The 16,544-nt window shown below is 43.0% G+C and overlaps 1 protein-coding gene across 2 annotated transcripts in view; it reads right to left on the bottom strand.

The window, feature by feature from the left end:
- ASCC1 (activating signal cointegrator 1 complex subunit 1) overlaps positions 1-16,544 on the bottom strand; it is a 394,613-nt gene that overhangs the window by 236,232 nt on the left and 141,837 nt on the right. For both annotated transcript variants that reach the window (XM_068257775.1, XM_068257774.1), the window contains exon 7: positions 13,847-13,966. In XM_068257775.1, coding sequence (XP_068113876.1) covers positions 13,847-13,966 — 120 coding nt within the window. The remainder of the gene's footprint in view (positions 1-13,846; positions 13,967-16,544) is intronic.

Below are 16,544 nucleotides of genomic sequence, written 5' to 3'. Positions count from 1 at the left end.
GGGTCTTGGAGGCTTAATTATACAAAAATCCCTGGCAAGTTATTATTACTTTTTAAGAGAAGGTGTCTATTTTTGGTTTTATAGTCTCTAAGTCTTTCTCTTTTACCTTTTCTGCATGTATTAAAACCCTTTCTATAGTTTTCCTCATATACTTATTAACGTATCAGCTAGATTAATTAATCTGCCATTTCTCTACCTGCAGCATTATGGCAACAAGTAGAGAAATAAGCCCCCAATCGCCATTTACAAAATCAGACAGTGAATCTGATTCACCTCTGACACTGCGGCTCTGTATCCAGCAGAAATTTATATTGCTTTTGCTGCTACGGTTTGTCTACCATTCTACCACCATAAACCCAATAGTACAGATTGCAGATCCGGTGCGGTTATTGGTTTTGCGAGTGCGGGTCTGAAAAATTAGACCTGTGCAGGTTTCTGATCTGGTGATTATACAGACCCAATCAGGAGAATGGCACTGTATAAACATGATGATCGGCACAAAACTGCTGATCATTAAGAAGAATTCATGCAAATACTAAGGCCTCGTTCACATCATTAGCGCAGATGGCTGTGCGATTGGAACGCAACGCGTCCGATCGCACGCCATCTGCGCTCCTATGCGCTGCGCTGCAGATCCCATTCATTACAATGAATGGGATCTGCGCTGCGATTCCCAAAAATGCGTGCAGCACGCGATAGCGCAATCACGCTGCCAAGCAGCGCATATGATGGGAACGGTAGAAGGGCTGTCTATGCCCTTCTACCGTTCTTGCGTGTCGCACACTATACGCGCTGCCAAAATGCGGACGGCAGCGCGTATAGTCTGAACGAGGCCTAAAAGTTCTGAACCGTTAAAGTTTTATAAACATGAAGATTTGAAAAGTGTGATTTTTCTACTGAAACAACAGCAATTTTTTGCTGATGAGCTCTTCTTGGTTTTATAAATAGAACCATTATTGTTTGCATGGATGTCATCTGAGCATAGTCAAAATCATACTAGTAGTTAACTGGCTCTGAGGGACAGTTCGTGATATAAACTGTTTAATTGAGAAAATGTGTATGTACAAATTTATTATAATCAATATTGTGGAAATACTAACATACTTTCCAATTCCAACAAACAGAAACACCGACCAGAGGAGCAGCACAAAGAAGCCGGCGGCTCATAAATCATTTTAAAAATAAAATTATACTTTTATAATTATAATTTCCTGTTTAACTACTTTCAATTCTCAGATGGTTTGTGGCGGCAAAGAGCTTGCTCAGCAGATTCAAACACTTTAACCTTCTTGCAACAGACATAAGTGTACATATCATAATGCTTCCTGCTATACATCAGTGGTTTTTAAAATTGCCATAAAAATAAGAACAAGAAGGGGGAAGGGTAGATGAGAGAAATATAATTATGTTATTGCCATGCCACATTAGACCTGATGTGCTAAGTGTAAATGGCATTTTATTAAGTCATGAACCTTAATTCAGACAGTGAGATGTGCTAGTTACAATTTAGAGATGTTTTGCTTGCCCAGGCTGCAGAACTACAAAACAGGAGTATGCAAGGAGTATGTAGGGGGAATTAGTGTTAGGGGCCATAGAAGCTGATATTGGTAATGTACTATTACTACTATTTTACTATCAGCAACACCTGGCGTTGAGTGTTCATCTGAATGGTCCAGAGGCTTCTCAGTTTCTCTTCTAGCCCACCGTTCCTACACAGTACCATCTTCTTCTTTTGGCCGTGCTCCTGAACGTGTAAGAGTACATCCCCAATGGGAATGCAAGAGTTGGAGGATCTGGAGATCATGTTTGGAGGCCACTGTCCCTGAACATGGATCGAATTGCAGTGAACATAGAACCGGACTGGGGAGCAGCCTTAACAGGTTTTCTGCTTCCTCTCACCGAAGAAGGGACAAGGTTATCTGGGCAGACAGAGGAAAACAGATCTAACAAACGCCGATATCTGTTTCACATGCAAAGGAACCAGACCTGTAGAGCGAGAATGGAACTGTGCCCATTCTACCCCAGGACCTGTGAAAGTTAGAACCAGCCTTGGGAAGTAAGCTGGGTCCATCTTTTTATTTTTTTTAGAATGTTTTATCTGGTTTTCATTATACAAAAACAGGGTGTACATGAACCAAGTTCTCAGTCAAGGTTTAAACAACATAGTCTTAAACAGGTAGTACAGTATTAAAGAGGAACTGTCGTGAAAATCTTAAAATTTAAAACACATACTAATAGGAAGTACATTTCTCCCAGAGTAAAATGAGCCATAAATTACTTTTCTCCCATTTTGCTGTCACTTACAGTAGGTATTAGACATCTGACATTACCAAGGGGTATTGGGCTAGTCCATCTCTTCATGGGGGATTCTCAGCATGGCCTTTATTCTTTGTAAAGACATTCTCTAAAAATGATTAATACAAAGATGCTGGACAGCCTCCCTGCTCGCTGCACACTATTTTGGCAGTTGGACGGAGCAACTGCCATTCACTAAGTGCTTTTAAAAATAAAGAAAACCCTGAGAACCCCCCATGAGAAGATGAGCTAGTCCAAAAACTGTCGGTAGTGTCAGATTTCTACTACCAACTGTAAGTGACAGCAACTTAGGAGAAAAAAAATGTTTTTTATATTTTAGGATTGTTGCGACAGTTCCTCCTTAAGTATACAGTGAATGACCAAGTCCTTCGAAGATGCTAGAACCTCAACATCTGCTTGACGTGGGGTTGAGAGTCTCTTCAGCTCTTAGAACAAATTCATAATGGTTTATCGTGATGAATGCAGCCCTTCATCCCATTGTATCCACCGCCCAAATAACAACAACAAAAATGAACAAATAATCCCTCCCTCTCTCCCCAATTGCTTTCTCTGTGTGGGACGAATAGTAAAAATAAATATAGCTGTAGTTGGAAATTATTAGGATGGTAATTCCAATGGACCAAGGGTCCCCAGTTGTTCAGTGCAGTACCAAGAGATATATTTGAAAGGACGCATTAGATAATGGATTTTATCCCTAGTGAAGACCTCCTTGATGAAGGGTTTCCATTTTTTAAAGAATCTTCTAGTTTTCTTCTCTTTGTGTAAGAGGGAATCAGTTGTATCCATAACAAATAGATCTAACAGCTCGTCTTTGACATCTTGGATGAAGGGTACAGTAGGCGATATCCATCTATTAAAGATAGCTTTTCTAGTCGCTACAAGGGTAAAGGGGCACTATGGCGAAAAATTGTAAAATTTAAAATATGTGCAAACATAGACAAATAAGAAGTACGGTATATTTTTTTTCCAGAGTAAAATGAGCCATAAATTACTTTTCTCCTATGCTGCTGTCACTTACAGTAGGCAGTAGAAACCCGACAGAAGTGACAGGTTTTGGACTAGTCCATCTCTTTATAGGGGATTCTCAGCAAGGCTTTTATTCTTTATAAAGATATTCCCTAAAAAGGATTTAAACAATGATGCTGGCCAGCTTCCCTGCCAGCTGCACAGTTTTTTGGCAGTTGGGCAGAGCAACTACCATTCACTATGTGCTTTAGAAAATAAATAAATCCATGAGAATCCCCTATGAAAAGATGAACTAGTCCAAAACCTGTCGCTTCTGCCCAATTGGGTAAAAGAAAAAAAAAATAGTTTAAAAAACAGATAACTCCCTTACACTTGGTTGAACATTTGAAGTGAGCAAAGAAAAACTTCAGTGCATTTTCACATAACTTCCTGCATTAGTGGTCACTATGTTACTAATAACCCTCCGTCCCTGGGCAACTGATAACCCTCCCTCCCCAAAAAACGAATAACCCTTCTAACCAATAAGTCACCCATCCCCAACAACTCATAACACCCCAGCGGCTATCTAGCAGGCGCCGAAGCTGCCCGCTAAATAACAAAAAAGCAGTGAACAACACATTTAACGGAACCTGCCCGCTATATAACAATAACATGGTAAATAACAATTTAATCAGAGCCGCCTACTAACAATAAAACAGTAAATAACAATTTAATTGGAGACACCCGCTAAACAGTGTAGTGGGAGGCACCGGCACCCGTTATTTAACTGGCACCCATTTTTGGCCACGCTTTTATTAACAGCTTTGGGTTGGAAATGCTTGTATGAGCTTCTGTTTACCTCGGCTGGAAGCGCTGATTTAGAGCCTTTTGCCTGTGTTCAGCTTTATACACATCATCTCCTGTTTATGCAACCTTGCCATCTTTTACACCTGTTAACATTGACATCTGCATTCTGCAGGCAACATCTGCAAAGTCCATGTAATACGCACAGTGACATCTGTATTAGGTGTCAGCACATGTACAGCAAAAACTGCTGCATTCCCCAAGACAGAAGACTGTGCAGCCAAGCAGCAAATTGTTCAACTAAACTGCTGAGAGTAACTAGTAAATGAGACCAGTCAATATTGCAAATAGCAGAGAACAGTTGATGAACAAAACATCTGCAGTCTGGATAGAAGTTCTGTTGTCCAAGCATCATGTCATGATGCTCTTGCTGCTAAATATATACAGGTATACACACAATTACAACATTTCTGAACCTAATTTATCTCTCACTCCTATGTTACTAACATACAGACTGTCATTAAAGGGACAGAAAGCTATCATGGTTTAGTTATGAATATGTACAGTAGACGCATGAGAACAACCTATTTGTGCATGACTTGAATAATAAATTGAGAAATAAATAAACTGAGGGATGCGAACAATCTGACTAGAGAAAAAACGAGTGAAGATGCTAATATTTGGTTTTATTTCACTGGAATGGCAAAACTGTAGACAATGGAATGTACAGCCACAGGGAAGTCTAACTCATAAGAAATGTACTAGCACAACCATCCTACAGGAAAAGAAACCTGCATCATAGGAAAAGCGACAGAAATGCCAATGAAAACTTATGTATTGCCCTAAAACAGACAAATGAAAAAGTGTAAATCCCTTAAAACAACCCAGAAAATAATAATAATTGGATTTAAACTATGCCAGGAATAGCCGTTAGTGACACGACTACGGTAATAATAATAATGTAATAATATGGTAATTATTATTATTATTATTAATACACACACTATCTTTTAGCAGAGTATACATGCTACATTTCAGCCCAAAAAAAGATTGTTCATATCCATCTTTGTAAAAAAATCTTTCTTAAATACACAATCATTGGCCTACCCTTCAGTAATTGGCCTACCCTTCAGTAATTCAGTGAGCAGGATCACTCTTGCCTCACCACTTTTGTGCTTTCATTGTTCCTACAGCAGCATGGCAGGGGATGAACAGATTAGTTCAGCAGCTGGAACATCTCAAGGGGGTATGACAGTATAATGGGACATACTATGGGGGCACAGGGCAGCGAAAACCTGAGACTTACTGATAGGGATGTCGATTTCCAATTCTGCAGAAATTCCGATCTCTGCCTATGCCAATTACCGATTTAGCAATTTCCGATCGGTTTCCGATTTCCGAGTTCGGACTTCTGATTTCCGAGTAGTGGTTTTTTTGGTCATTTTTTGCATTCTCCGATTGCCCAAATACTTCTGAGTTGACTCTGCATCCTCTGATTGGTCCAATGCTTTCGAGTTCTGTGATTGGGCTAAAATTACCGAGTTGTGGTAATGCAGTATTTGTACAGAAATCCGATTTCTGATCGGTTTCTGATTTCCGAGTAGTGGTTTGGGTTTTTTGGGTCATTTTTTGCATTCTCTGATTGGCCAAATACTTTCGAGTTGTTTCTGCATTCTCTGAGTGGTCCATTGTTTCCAAGTTCTGTGATTGGCCTAAAATTACCGAATTGCAGTAATGCAGTATTTCTGCAGAAATCCGATTTCAGAGTTCCGTTTTCCGATTTACGAGTTCCGCTCGGAAATTCAGATTTCCGATCGGAAAGTCGGAAATTTAAATTCTGCGAAATCCGAATAAGCATCCCTACTTACAGAGTCCACTAGAAAATGGTAACACCCATTGTGTGGCATAGTCATACTCACTTTTAGCACAGTGGTGGCATGAACATGTAATTAAGACAATAAAGGTGCAATCCAATTCACTTTCTCTCCTAACTTTTCTCTTGGGAGATCATTTTTCCCCTTCGGTCTAAAATAACTTTTCAACACTCTGCAACTGAAAAAGTACTAAAAAGTAGCTGAAAAGGTACTGTCAAAATTATTCTGAGTATTTTATTGCTTGCTGGTTGCTTAACCACTTGAGGACCTTGGGCTTTACCCCTCTTAAGGACCAGGCACTTTTTTTCCATTCAGACCACTGCAGCTTTCACGGTTTATTGCTCGCTCATACAACCTACCACCTAAATGAATTTTGGCTCCTTTTCTTGTCACTAATAAAGCTTTCTTTTGGTGCCATTTGACTGCTGCTGCGATTTTTACTTTTTATTATATTCATCAAAAAAGACATGAATTTTGTCAAAAAAAAATTTAAACTTTCTGTGCTCACATTTTTCAAATAAAGTAAAATTTCTGTATACATGCAGCACGAAAAATGTGGACAAACATGTTTTTGATTAAAAAAAAAACCATTCAGCCTATATTTATTGGTTCGGGTAAAAGTTATAGCGTTTACAAACTATGATGCAAAAAGTGAATTTTCCCATTTTTTAGCATTTCTTTTCTGAGCACCTGACATGTTTCATGAGGGGCTAGAATTCCAGGATAGTATAAATAGCCCCCAAATGACCCCATTTTGGAAAGAAGACATCCCAAAGTATTCACTGAGAGGCATAGTGAGTTCATAGAAGATATTTTTTGTCACAAGTAAGCGGAAAATGACAGTTTGTGACAAAAAAAAACATAAAAAAAAGTTTCCATTTCTTCTAACTTGCGACAAAAAAAAATGAAATCTGCCACGGACTCACCATGCCCCTCTCTGAATACCTTGAAGTGTCTACTTTCCAAAATGGGGTCATTTGTGGGGTGTGTTCACTGTCCTGACATTTTGGGGGGTTGTAATGATCTGCTCAGCTGCCTGTGCAGGCAGGCAGCTTTTTGACCATTGTTTAGGTTTGCATGCTGCAGGACTCTGGAAAGGAGAGCTTCTGTCAGTTTTGCAGCTTGTGCTTGCTGAGGAATTTGCATGTGTTGTCATGCAAATTGCCTGGCCACATTCATTGGAGGTGTGTACTATAAGTACTATGTGTTTCCCACAATGCTTGGCTGGTCATAAGGATTCCTTCCTGTGAAACACTCCTGGAGGAGTGTCAGCCTTACTCTCTGTTTGAAGATCAGCTTAGAGTAATTTCTGAAACTGCGCTAGGCAGGTTTCTCTAGTGCAGTTAGGATTGCTTATCTGTTTTGTTTGTTCTGTTGCGATTGTCCTGTCCCAGCGGTGGTCTACAGGAAATCGTTCTGATCTCTGTTCTTGGAGTATAGCTGGTGCAGCGGTTGCTACCAGCTATCTCTTCTGATCTGTCTCACTTGGATCGCACTAGCATCTTGAGCTAGCACTGTGGATCCTTCTGTTCTGTCTCCTTGGATCGCGCTAGCCTCTTTTCGCTAGTGCTGTGGATCCTTCTGTTCTGCCTCCCTGGATCGCACTGGCATCCTGCGCTAGTGCTGTGGATCCTTCTGTTCTGCTACTCTGTACCTGGATCGCGCTGGCATCCTGCACTGGTGCTGTGGATCCTTCTGTTCTGTCTTCCTGGATCGTGCTAGCCACTTTCGCTAGTGCTGTGGATCCCATCTCTCGCTTGTCCCTGTTTTCGTGTGTCTGTCTTGTCTGCTACGAACGCTTGCTGGAGGCTCCGTGAGGTAACCGTTAAGCAAGCGCTCGCGTCCTCTGTTACATGTTTGTCTGTCAATGGTTAGTTAGGCGTGCTTGTCTCTATTGTGCTTATCACGTGGAGACCGCGCATGAACGCGTGCACTGTTGCGAATGAGTGCGGTGTTCGCATTCAGTTAGCGTTTGTTATTTTCCGTGTCGCCTCATTGTATGATTTGCTGTGCCTTTGCTATCCTCGTATTCTGTTCTGATCTGCCTTGTGTCACTTTTGGCAATCGCCTTTCTTGCGGTTGCGTTTCTGTTTCGTATCTGCTGTTGTGTGTGCGCTGTCGCGGGGTGGCGACTAGATTGGCGCACACACATACAACCTGTCCCTTTGCTCGTTCTCATTCGCAATCGCTTCTCTTGCAATTGCGTTCTGCGCTTCGTACAATTCCTGTCTGACATTTGTGGAGGTACAGAGGATTGGTTCCTCTGCACTCCTCAGCGCCATCTGCCGACAGGAATTTCCCTCTACGGGTGCGTAGCATCTTTTGATGGGTTCCTGCAATTATACGCTTGTGGAGGATTTCCGCCGTATCAGCGCACGCGTTGTGCGCTGATCACGGAGAAAGTTCCACAAGCGTTACAGGGGTGCTAAATTGTAAGCACCCCTGTAAAGCCTAAAGGTGCTTATTGGACTTTGGGCCCCTTAGCGCAGTTAGGCTGCAAAAAAGTGCCACACGTGGTATTGCCGTACTCAGGAGAAGTAGTATAATGTGTTTTGGGGTGTATTTTTACACATACCCATGCTGGGTGGGAGAAATATCTCCGTAAATGGCAATTGTTTTTTTTACACACAATTGTCTATTTACAGAGATATTTCTCCCACTCAGCATGGGTATGTGTAAAAATACACCCCAAAACACATTATACTACTTCTCCTGAGTACGGCGATACCACATGTGTGGCCCTTTTTTGCACCCTAACTGCGCTATGGAGCCCAAAGTCCAATGAGTACCTTTAGGATTCCACAGGTCATTTTTGTTTTAAGACTACTCCTCACGGTTTAGGGCCCCTAAAATGCCAGGACAGTATAGGAACCCCCCTAATGACCCCATTTTAGAAAGAAGACACCCCAAGGTATTCCGTTAGGAGTATGGTGAGTTCATAGAAGTTTTTATTTTTTTGTCACAAGTTAGCGAAAATTGACTTTAATTGTTTTTTTTCACAAAGTGTCATTTTCCGCTAACTTGTGCCAAAAAATAAAATCTTCTATGAACTCACCATACTCTTAACGGAATACCTTTGGGTGTCTTCTTTCTAGAATGGGGTCATTTGTGGGGTTCCTATACTGCCCTGGCATTTTAGGGGCCCTAAACCGTGAGGAGTAGTCTTGAAACCAAAGGTCGCAAAATGACCTGTGAAATCCTAAAGGTACTCATTGGACTTTGGGCCCCTTAGCGTACTTGGGGTGTAAAAAAGTGCCACACGTGGTACCGCCGTACTCAGGAGAAGTAGTATAATGTGTTTTGGGGTGTATTTTTACACATACCCATGCTGGGTGGGAGAAATATCTCTGTAAATGACAATTGTTTGATTTTTTTTTTACACACAATTGTCCATTTACAGAGAGATTTCTCCCACCCAGCATGGGTATGTGTAAAAATACACCCCAAAACACATTATACTACTTTTCCTGAGTACAGCGGTACCACATGTGTGACACTTTTTTGCAGCCTAGGTGCGCTAAGGGGCCCAACGTCCTATTCACAGGTCATTTTGAGGCATTTATTTTCTAGACTACTCCTCACGGTTTAGGGCCCCTAAAATGCCAGGGCAGTATAGGAACCCCACAAGTGACCCCATTTTAGAAAGAAGACACCCCAAGGTATTCCGTTAGGTGTATGGCGAGTTCATGGAAGATTTTATTTTTTGTCACAAGTTAGTGAAAAATGACATTGTGTGAAAAAAACCAATAAAAATCAATTTCCGCTAACTTTTGACAAAAAATAAAATCTTCTATGCACTAGTCATACACCTAACAGAATACCTTGGGGTGTCTTTTTTCTAAAATGGGGTCACTTGTGGGGTTCCTATACCGCACTGGCATTTTACGGGCCCAAAACCGTGAGTAGTCTGGAAACCAAATGTCTCAAAATGACTGTTCAGGGGTATAAGCATCTGCAAATTTTGATGACAGGTGGTCTATGAGGGGGCGAATTTTGTGGAACCGGTCAAAAGCAGGGTGGCCTTTTAGATGACAGGTTGTATTGGGCCTGATCTGATGGATAGGAGTGCTAGGGGGGTGACAGGAGGTGATTGATGGGTGTCTCAGGGGGTGGTTAGAGGGGAAAATAGATGCAATCAATGCACTGGGGAGGTGATTGGAAGGGGGTCTGAGGGGGATCTGAGGGTTTGGCCGAGTGATCAGGAGCCCACACGGGGCAAATTAGGGCCTGATCTGATAGGTAGGTGTGCTAGGGGGTGACAGGAGGTGATTGATGGGTGTCTCAAGGTGTGATTAGAGGGGGGAATAGATGCAAGCAATGCACTGGCAAGGTGATCAGGGCTGGGGTCTGAGGGCGTTCTGAGGGTATGGGCGGGTGATTGAGTGCCCTAGGGGCAGATAGGGGTCTAATCTGATAGGTAGCAGTGACAGGGGGTGATTGATGGGTAATTAGTGGGTGTTTAGGGTAGAGAACAGATGTAAACAATGCACTTGGGAGGTGATCTGACGTCGGATCTGCGGGCGATCTATTGGTGTGTGTGGGTGATCAGATTGCCCTCAAGGGGCAGGTTAGGGGCTGATTGATGGGTGGCAGTGACAGGGGGTGATTGATGGGTGGCAGTGACAGGGGGTGATTGATGGGTGGCAGTGACAGGGGGTGATTGATGGGTGATTGACAGGTGATCAGTGGGTTATTACAGGGAAGAACAGATGTAAATATTGCGCTGGCGAATTGATAACGGGGGGTCTGAGGGCAATCTGAGCGTGTAGGCGGGTGATTGGGTGCCCGCAAGGGGCAGATTAGGGTCTGATCTGATGGGTAACAGTGACAGGTGGTGATAGGGGGTGATTGATGGGTGATTGATGGGTAATTAGTGGGTGTTTAGGGTAGAGAACAGATGTAAACACTGCACTTGGGGAGGTGATCTGACGTCGGATCTGCGGGCGATCTATTGGTGTGGGTGGGTGATCAGATTGCCCGCAAGGGGCAGGTTAGGGGCTGATTGATGGGTGGCAGTGACAGGGGGTGATTGATGGGTGATTGACAGGTGATTGACAGGTGATCAGGGGGATAGATACATACAGTACAGAGGGAGGGGGTTTGGGGAGAATCGGAGGGGTGGGGGGTGATCAGGAGGGAGCAGGGGGCAGTTTAGGGCATCAAAAAAAAAATTGCGTTGACAGATAGTGACAGGGAGTGATTGATGGGTGATTGGGTGCAAACAGGGGTCTGGGGAGTGGGCAGGGGGGGGGGGTCTGAGGGGTGCTGTGGGCGATCAGGGGGCAGGGGGGGGGGGAAATCAGTGTGCTTGGGTGCAGACTAGGGTGGCTGCAGCCTGCCCTGGTGGTCCCTCGGACACTGGGACCACCAGGGCAGGAGGCAGCCTGTATAATACACTTTGTATACATTACAAAGTGTATTATACACTTTGTATGCAGCGATCCGGGTGCTAGTAACCCGCCGGCGCTTCCGAACGGCAGGCGGGTTACAGTGCGAGGGGGGCGGAAGCCAGGCGTCGGCGGCCGATCGCGTCACGAATGACGCGATCGCGCCGCCCATGCCCATAAAAGGACCGCCGCCATTTGTCTATACGGCGGTCCTTGCGAGGTCCACTTCCCGGCCGCCAATTGTATATACGGTGGTCGGGAAGTGGTTAATGTGTACCTGAGACCACAGAGGTTTTATACTTACCTGGGAATTCCTCCAGCCCCTTTGAGGCCGGGTTCTGCTCCTGCGTAGTAGTTACAGCGCAGGCAGAATGCTCTCAGCCGTGGGAGCGTGCACTGCCGGGAGATGGCTTGGGACTGAGCGGCCCCAAGAGAACCTGAGACCTCTTTGGCCTCTTTACTTTAAAAGGCTTTAAAAGGCTTTTAATTGATAAGATGTGAAAATATTACCTAGGAGAAAATGTGAATTGGAACGGGCCCTAAACGTGGCAAAAGCTGAAAAAGTTTAATAACCATTATCATAAACACAACACAACCCATGCCCAAGCCAGATGGTTATGGCTAGACCGAAGTAATAATAGAGAAGAAAAAAAAGAAGATGCGCTACACAGATCCTAAAAAGGTATTAACCAGTGCCATTAGCCATTTCATGATTTCCCTTTTTTATATTAGTTTGAATATATCCTTTTTGCATAGTAAATGTAGTAGGTTTACACTCTATGCTATTCAAAAATATATTTTTCTCAAATGTACATAGATTTATACTAACACTGTAAGAGATTGTGAAATTCAAAGCAAGGAATGTTTATGCCAGAGCAGTCTGGCTAAGAAGGATGACTACGGCTTGAGAGTGTGGAACAGGCGCCAGAAATGAGGGGATAACATTTTCTCCTGGCTGAGGCCCCAATAACTGATACAGATCTCATTACAGGATTTATTCTGCATCAACTTTTTAGAGAAAAATAAATACATTTTGGACATGTACACTTTATTAGTTTTGGATGAAGAGATATTATTACTGATCTGTTCTACATAGGCTACCTCATCAATCTGTGTTAACAAGTGCTGGGTTTATATTTCATAGACCAAACCTTTCCTCTCTTATTCTGAATTTTCAGTGCTGCCATTCTTGTCACCAAGTAAAATTGTTTCAATAGTTGCATTGTACACATACCGTAATTAACTAGCAAGGATGTTCTCTCATTGTATATGAACTGTACACTTACCAACATGCTGTGCACCCATGCTCTACATTACTCATGTGCTGTACACTTACCTGCTGCACATGCAAATAGTAAACACTTACCCCATGCATTGTATAAATGTTGTTGCTGTACACTTAGGCTCTGTTACCGCCCCGTTGTCCGTTCTCCGCTCATTGCTAAGCGGGAAGTGAACGGCTCCAATGTTATACATTGGAGCCGTTCACACTTTTCATGCTGCAATGTATCCGCAGGATCCATTGCAGTAAGTGGACCGCACTTCTGTGCAGACCGCGATAATCCTGGGCCAGGCGGTTGCTTTCCCCCAATAAAGCCTATGGGGGAACGCATCTGCCCCGGGCTCCAGCCGCATCACTGCAAACCATCGGAGCAGACAATAAACTGTCTGCTCCTGCGGGCTGCACATGGTGCGGAAGTAAGTGGGGAGCAGAGCCTTGCTGTTGAGCTGTAAATGTGTCCATATGCTGTACACCAGAGCACTGCACACTTTCCCACTCTATACACACACACACACACACACACACACACACACACACACACACACACACACACACACACACACACACACACACACACACACACACACACACACACACACACACACACACACACACACTGTACGTTTACCCACACTTGTATAAACCTACACACTGTACATGAACATGCAGGCTGAACCATTATCCATTAATTGTACAGATGCACATAAGCTATACATTTATAAATGCACTGTACACAAACTTTAAATTTGCCCATCTAATGTATACACATCTGCTGTACACTTTTGCAGGTGCTGCACATTCATGTGTTATGCACTTGCACCATACATTTAGCCACACATCGTACATTATTTCATAATAATAATGCACATTTGTATAGTGCTTTTCCTGTTGGACTCAAAACGCTTGACAGCTGAAGCTACTAAGGGCACATTCAAGAGGCCACCCTGCAGTGGTAGGGAGTCTTGCCCAATGACTCCTTACTAAATAGGTACTGACCCTAGCCAGGATTCAAGCCCTGGTCTCTCATGCCAAAGGCAAAGCCCTTAAGTACACGACCTAGGTATTTTGGCATGTGTTGTGCCCGACTGGCACCAATTTGCTAGTATTATTTGCAAGCTAAATTTTTTTTGTCCCCCAGTACATAACTGGATAAAATAAGTTGTAATAAAAAGATAAACAAAAACAAAAAATAAAGAGTAAGAACAAAACAAAAAACCCACAACAACAGAAAAACTAACCTTTCTGATCCATCCTTCATTTCTACTTTTGCATAAAGAACATCCACCATTGCTGGATCGTCATTCATGTATTCTATCCCAGACATTGTCACTTGCAGGGCCTTTCCAGCAGCAATTTTACTAAAATACAACAGACAGCACAAGAATCAGGCTGAGGTTTGTATTACAACTGAAATGAATTTATACAGTTAGTTTATTGGTTACAATAAGATTTTATAACCATCATATTTAAGTTGTTCAATATTAAACAAAAGATTTATTAAAAATGGTGTATTTATTAAAAATAATTTGCTATTAGCCTGAGTCACAGCAAACTGTAGCTGCACTGGCGTATTCAGGCGGGGGTTACGGTTGTAAGGAATCCTGCATGTAGACAGCTACATAAAGTATTTCATAGGTTGAAAAGTTTTTGACAGTCCCTAAACTCCAGGACGGTTGCCTGCAGCTTGTGTGAGAGGCTGACCATCCCTTACATCCTCCACACCCCTATGGACGGTATACCTATATCATTCCCCTATTCCCACAATCCTCCCCACCATGTTGTTAATGTTTTGTTTTTGCTTTGGCAATGCTAAATGTATTTGGTCCTGCCAATAAAGCTTTTTCGGATTTGGCTGGCAGGGACAGGAGACACATTACATGCAAGTAGCCTGTGTGATGTGGGACTGCAATACAAATACGCTATATGCTCTATCTCAGCCTCTCCACTCTCCCTAATTCACCCTTGTTTTCCCCCTTCCCCTAGTGCTGGCTGGAAGGGGGGCAATCTCCCCCCAGGCCTCCTTTCATTCAGTGATTTAGGGCTGGTCTGGTGTATTCAGGTTTGTTGTTGTAAGGCAATGTAAAATACTAGGCTAGCTGATAAAAGGGCAATTAAAGGGCAGGCAAGCTGGTAAATATACACAGCATGATGCAAAGCTTGCCTGGAGGGTCCGTGGGCAAAAATCTGTCTGGTCTCTCCCCTTTGTTATAATGACTGTATGTGCTGATAAGGTGTTAAAACAAGGTGAAAAGTTTTTGACAGTCCCTAGACTCCAGGAGGGCTGCTTTCTGACTTGTGTGAGAGACCAGCAGGGACATGAGTCCTATTACAGGCAAGTAGCCTCTGTGTGATGTGGGACTGCAATACAGATAAGCTCTCTGCTCCATCTCAGGCTATTCTCAATTTCTCTCCACTCCTCCTCCCTCTGGGCTAGTGCAACGCCAAAATCACAATAGCAATTGCTAGCAATTAGTGAGTGCTATTTTGTGAAGCGATTTTCAGAGCGATTTCTGAATGAATCGCTCAAAATAAATGCTACATGCAGTATACCTGCGATTTTGAAAAAAATCACAACACTGCTGTGGGAACACCCTCATAGGATAACATTAGCCAAGCTCTTTTCAAATCACTGTTGATTAGAAAAACGCTCAGAAGCCCCCTTGGTGTGCACCAGCCCTCCTTCATTCACCTTTAGCTTCCCTCTTACCCTAGTGCTGGCTGGCTGTGTCTTCTTGTCATACAGGAAAGCTAAATAAAAGTGCAATCCTGGTGAGGCAAATTATTGTTATTTAGTATTTATATAGTGCCGCCATCTTCCGCAGATGCATATATCCCTGCATCATATGGGTATCGCTTGTGCTATGTGACACTATGTGGCATATTCCACTGAATTGTCCAAACTAAGTCTATCTCCTGTTCCTCTCTCGGGGAGTTGTTCCAGTGCTGTCCCCCGTTCAAATTTGCTGCTACCAGAAGCCCTCAGAAACACTTGTGTCCTTGAGTACTTCCAAAGATAGGCAGCTCCGTAATACGCCAGCGCACTTTTGTGCATGGGTAGTATGGAGCCACCTGTATTCAGAAGCACTTGGGGACATAAGTGCTTCTGGACCTTTCAGGAATCCTCCCCTTAAAAATCCTGCATTTGCCCCTGAGCTGGTATATATTATCAGCTGCTGGTATATATTGTATTGACTCCATTTGTTGCTTACAATACTCACTACGGTTTGCCATCTTTCAGATCAGGGTTGAAAACATTTTGCAGCCCAATTAATATTTAATTTCAATAAATCTAGGCTAAGATTGCTAAATCCCATGTGTTCTGCAGCCTCAGAGAACCCTAGTAAATTAGGCCTTCATCCAGTTTCCCAATAATAAGCCCTAACATGATTTTTTTAAAATGATTTTTGAGCATGCTCGAAATATACCGTATATACTCGCATATAAGCCGACCCGCATATAAGCCGACCCCCCAACTTTTACCTGAAAAACCAGGTAAAAATGATTGACCCCCATATAAGCCGGGGGTAGGAAATGCTGGCCGCCTTATTCCCCTAGTGTGTCCCAGTATAGCTAGTATAGTGCCCAGTATAGCTAGTATAGTGCTCAGTATAGCTAGTATAGTGCTCAGTATAGCTAGTTTAGTGCTCAGTATAGCTAGTATAGTGCCCCAGTATAGCTAGTATAGAGCCCCAGTATAACTAGTATAGAGCCCCAGTATAGCTAGTATAGTGCTCACTATAGCTAGTATAGTGCTCAGTATAGCTAGTATAGTGCTCAGTATAGATCGTATAGTGCCCCAGTATAGCTAGTATAGAGCCCCAGTATAGCTAGTATAGTGCTCAGTATAGCTAGTATAGTGCTCAGTATAGCTAGTATAGTGCCCCAGTATAGCTAGTATAGTGCCCCAGTATAGCTAGTATAGTGCTCAGTATAGCT

This window comes from Hyperolius riggenbachi, chromosome 10 (genome assembly GCF_040937935.1).
Source record: "Hyperolius riggenbachi isolate aHypRig1 chromosome 10, aHypRig1.pri, whole genome shotgun sequence".
In the NCBI taxonomy this organism is placed as follows: Eukaryota; Metazoa; Chordata; class Amphibia; order Anura; family Hyperoliidae; genus Hyperolius; species Hyperolius riggenbachi.
The sequence above is the reverse complement of the archived record's forward strand: the minus strand, read 5'-3'. Positions and strand labels throughout refer to the sequence as shown.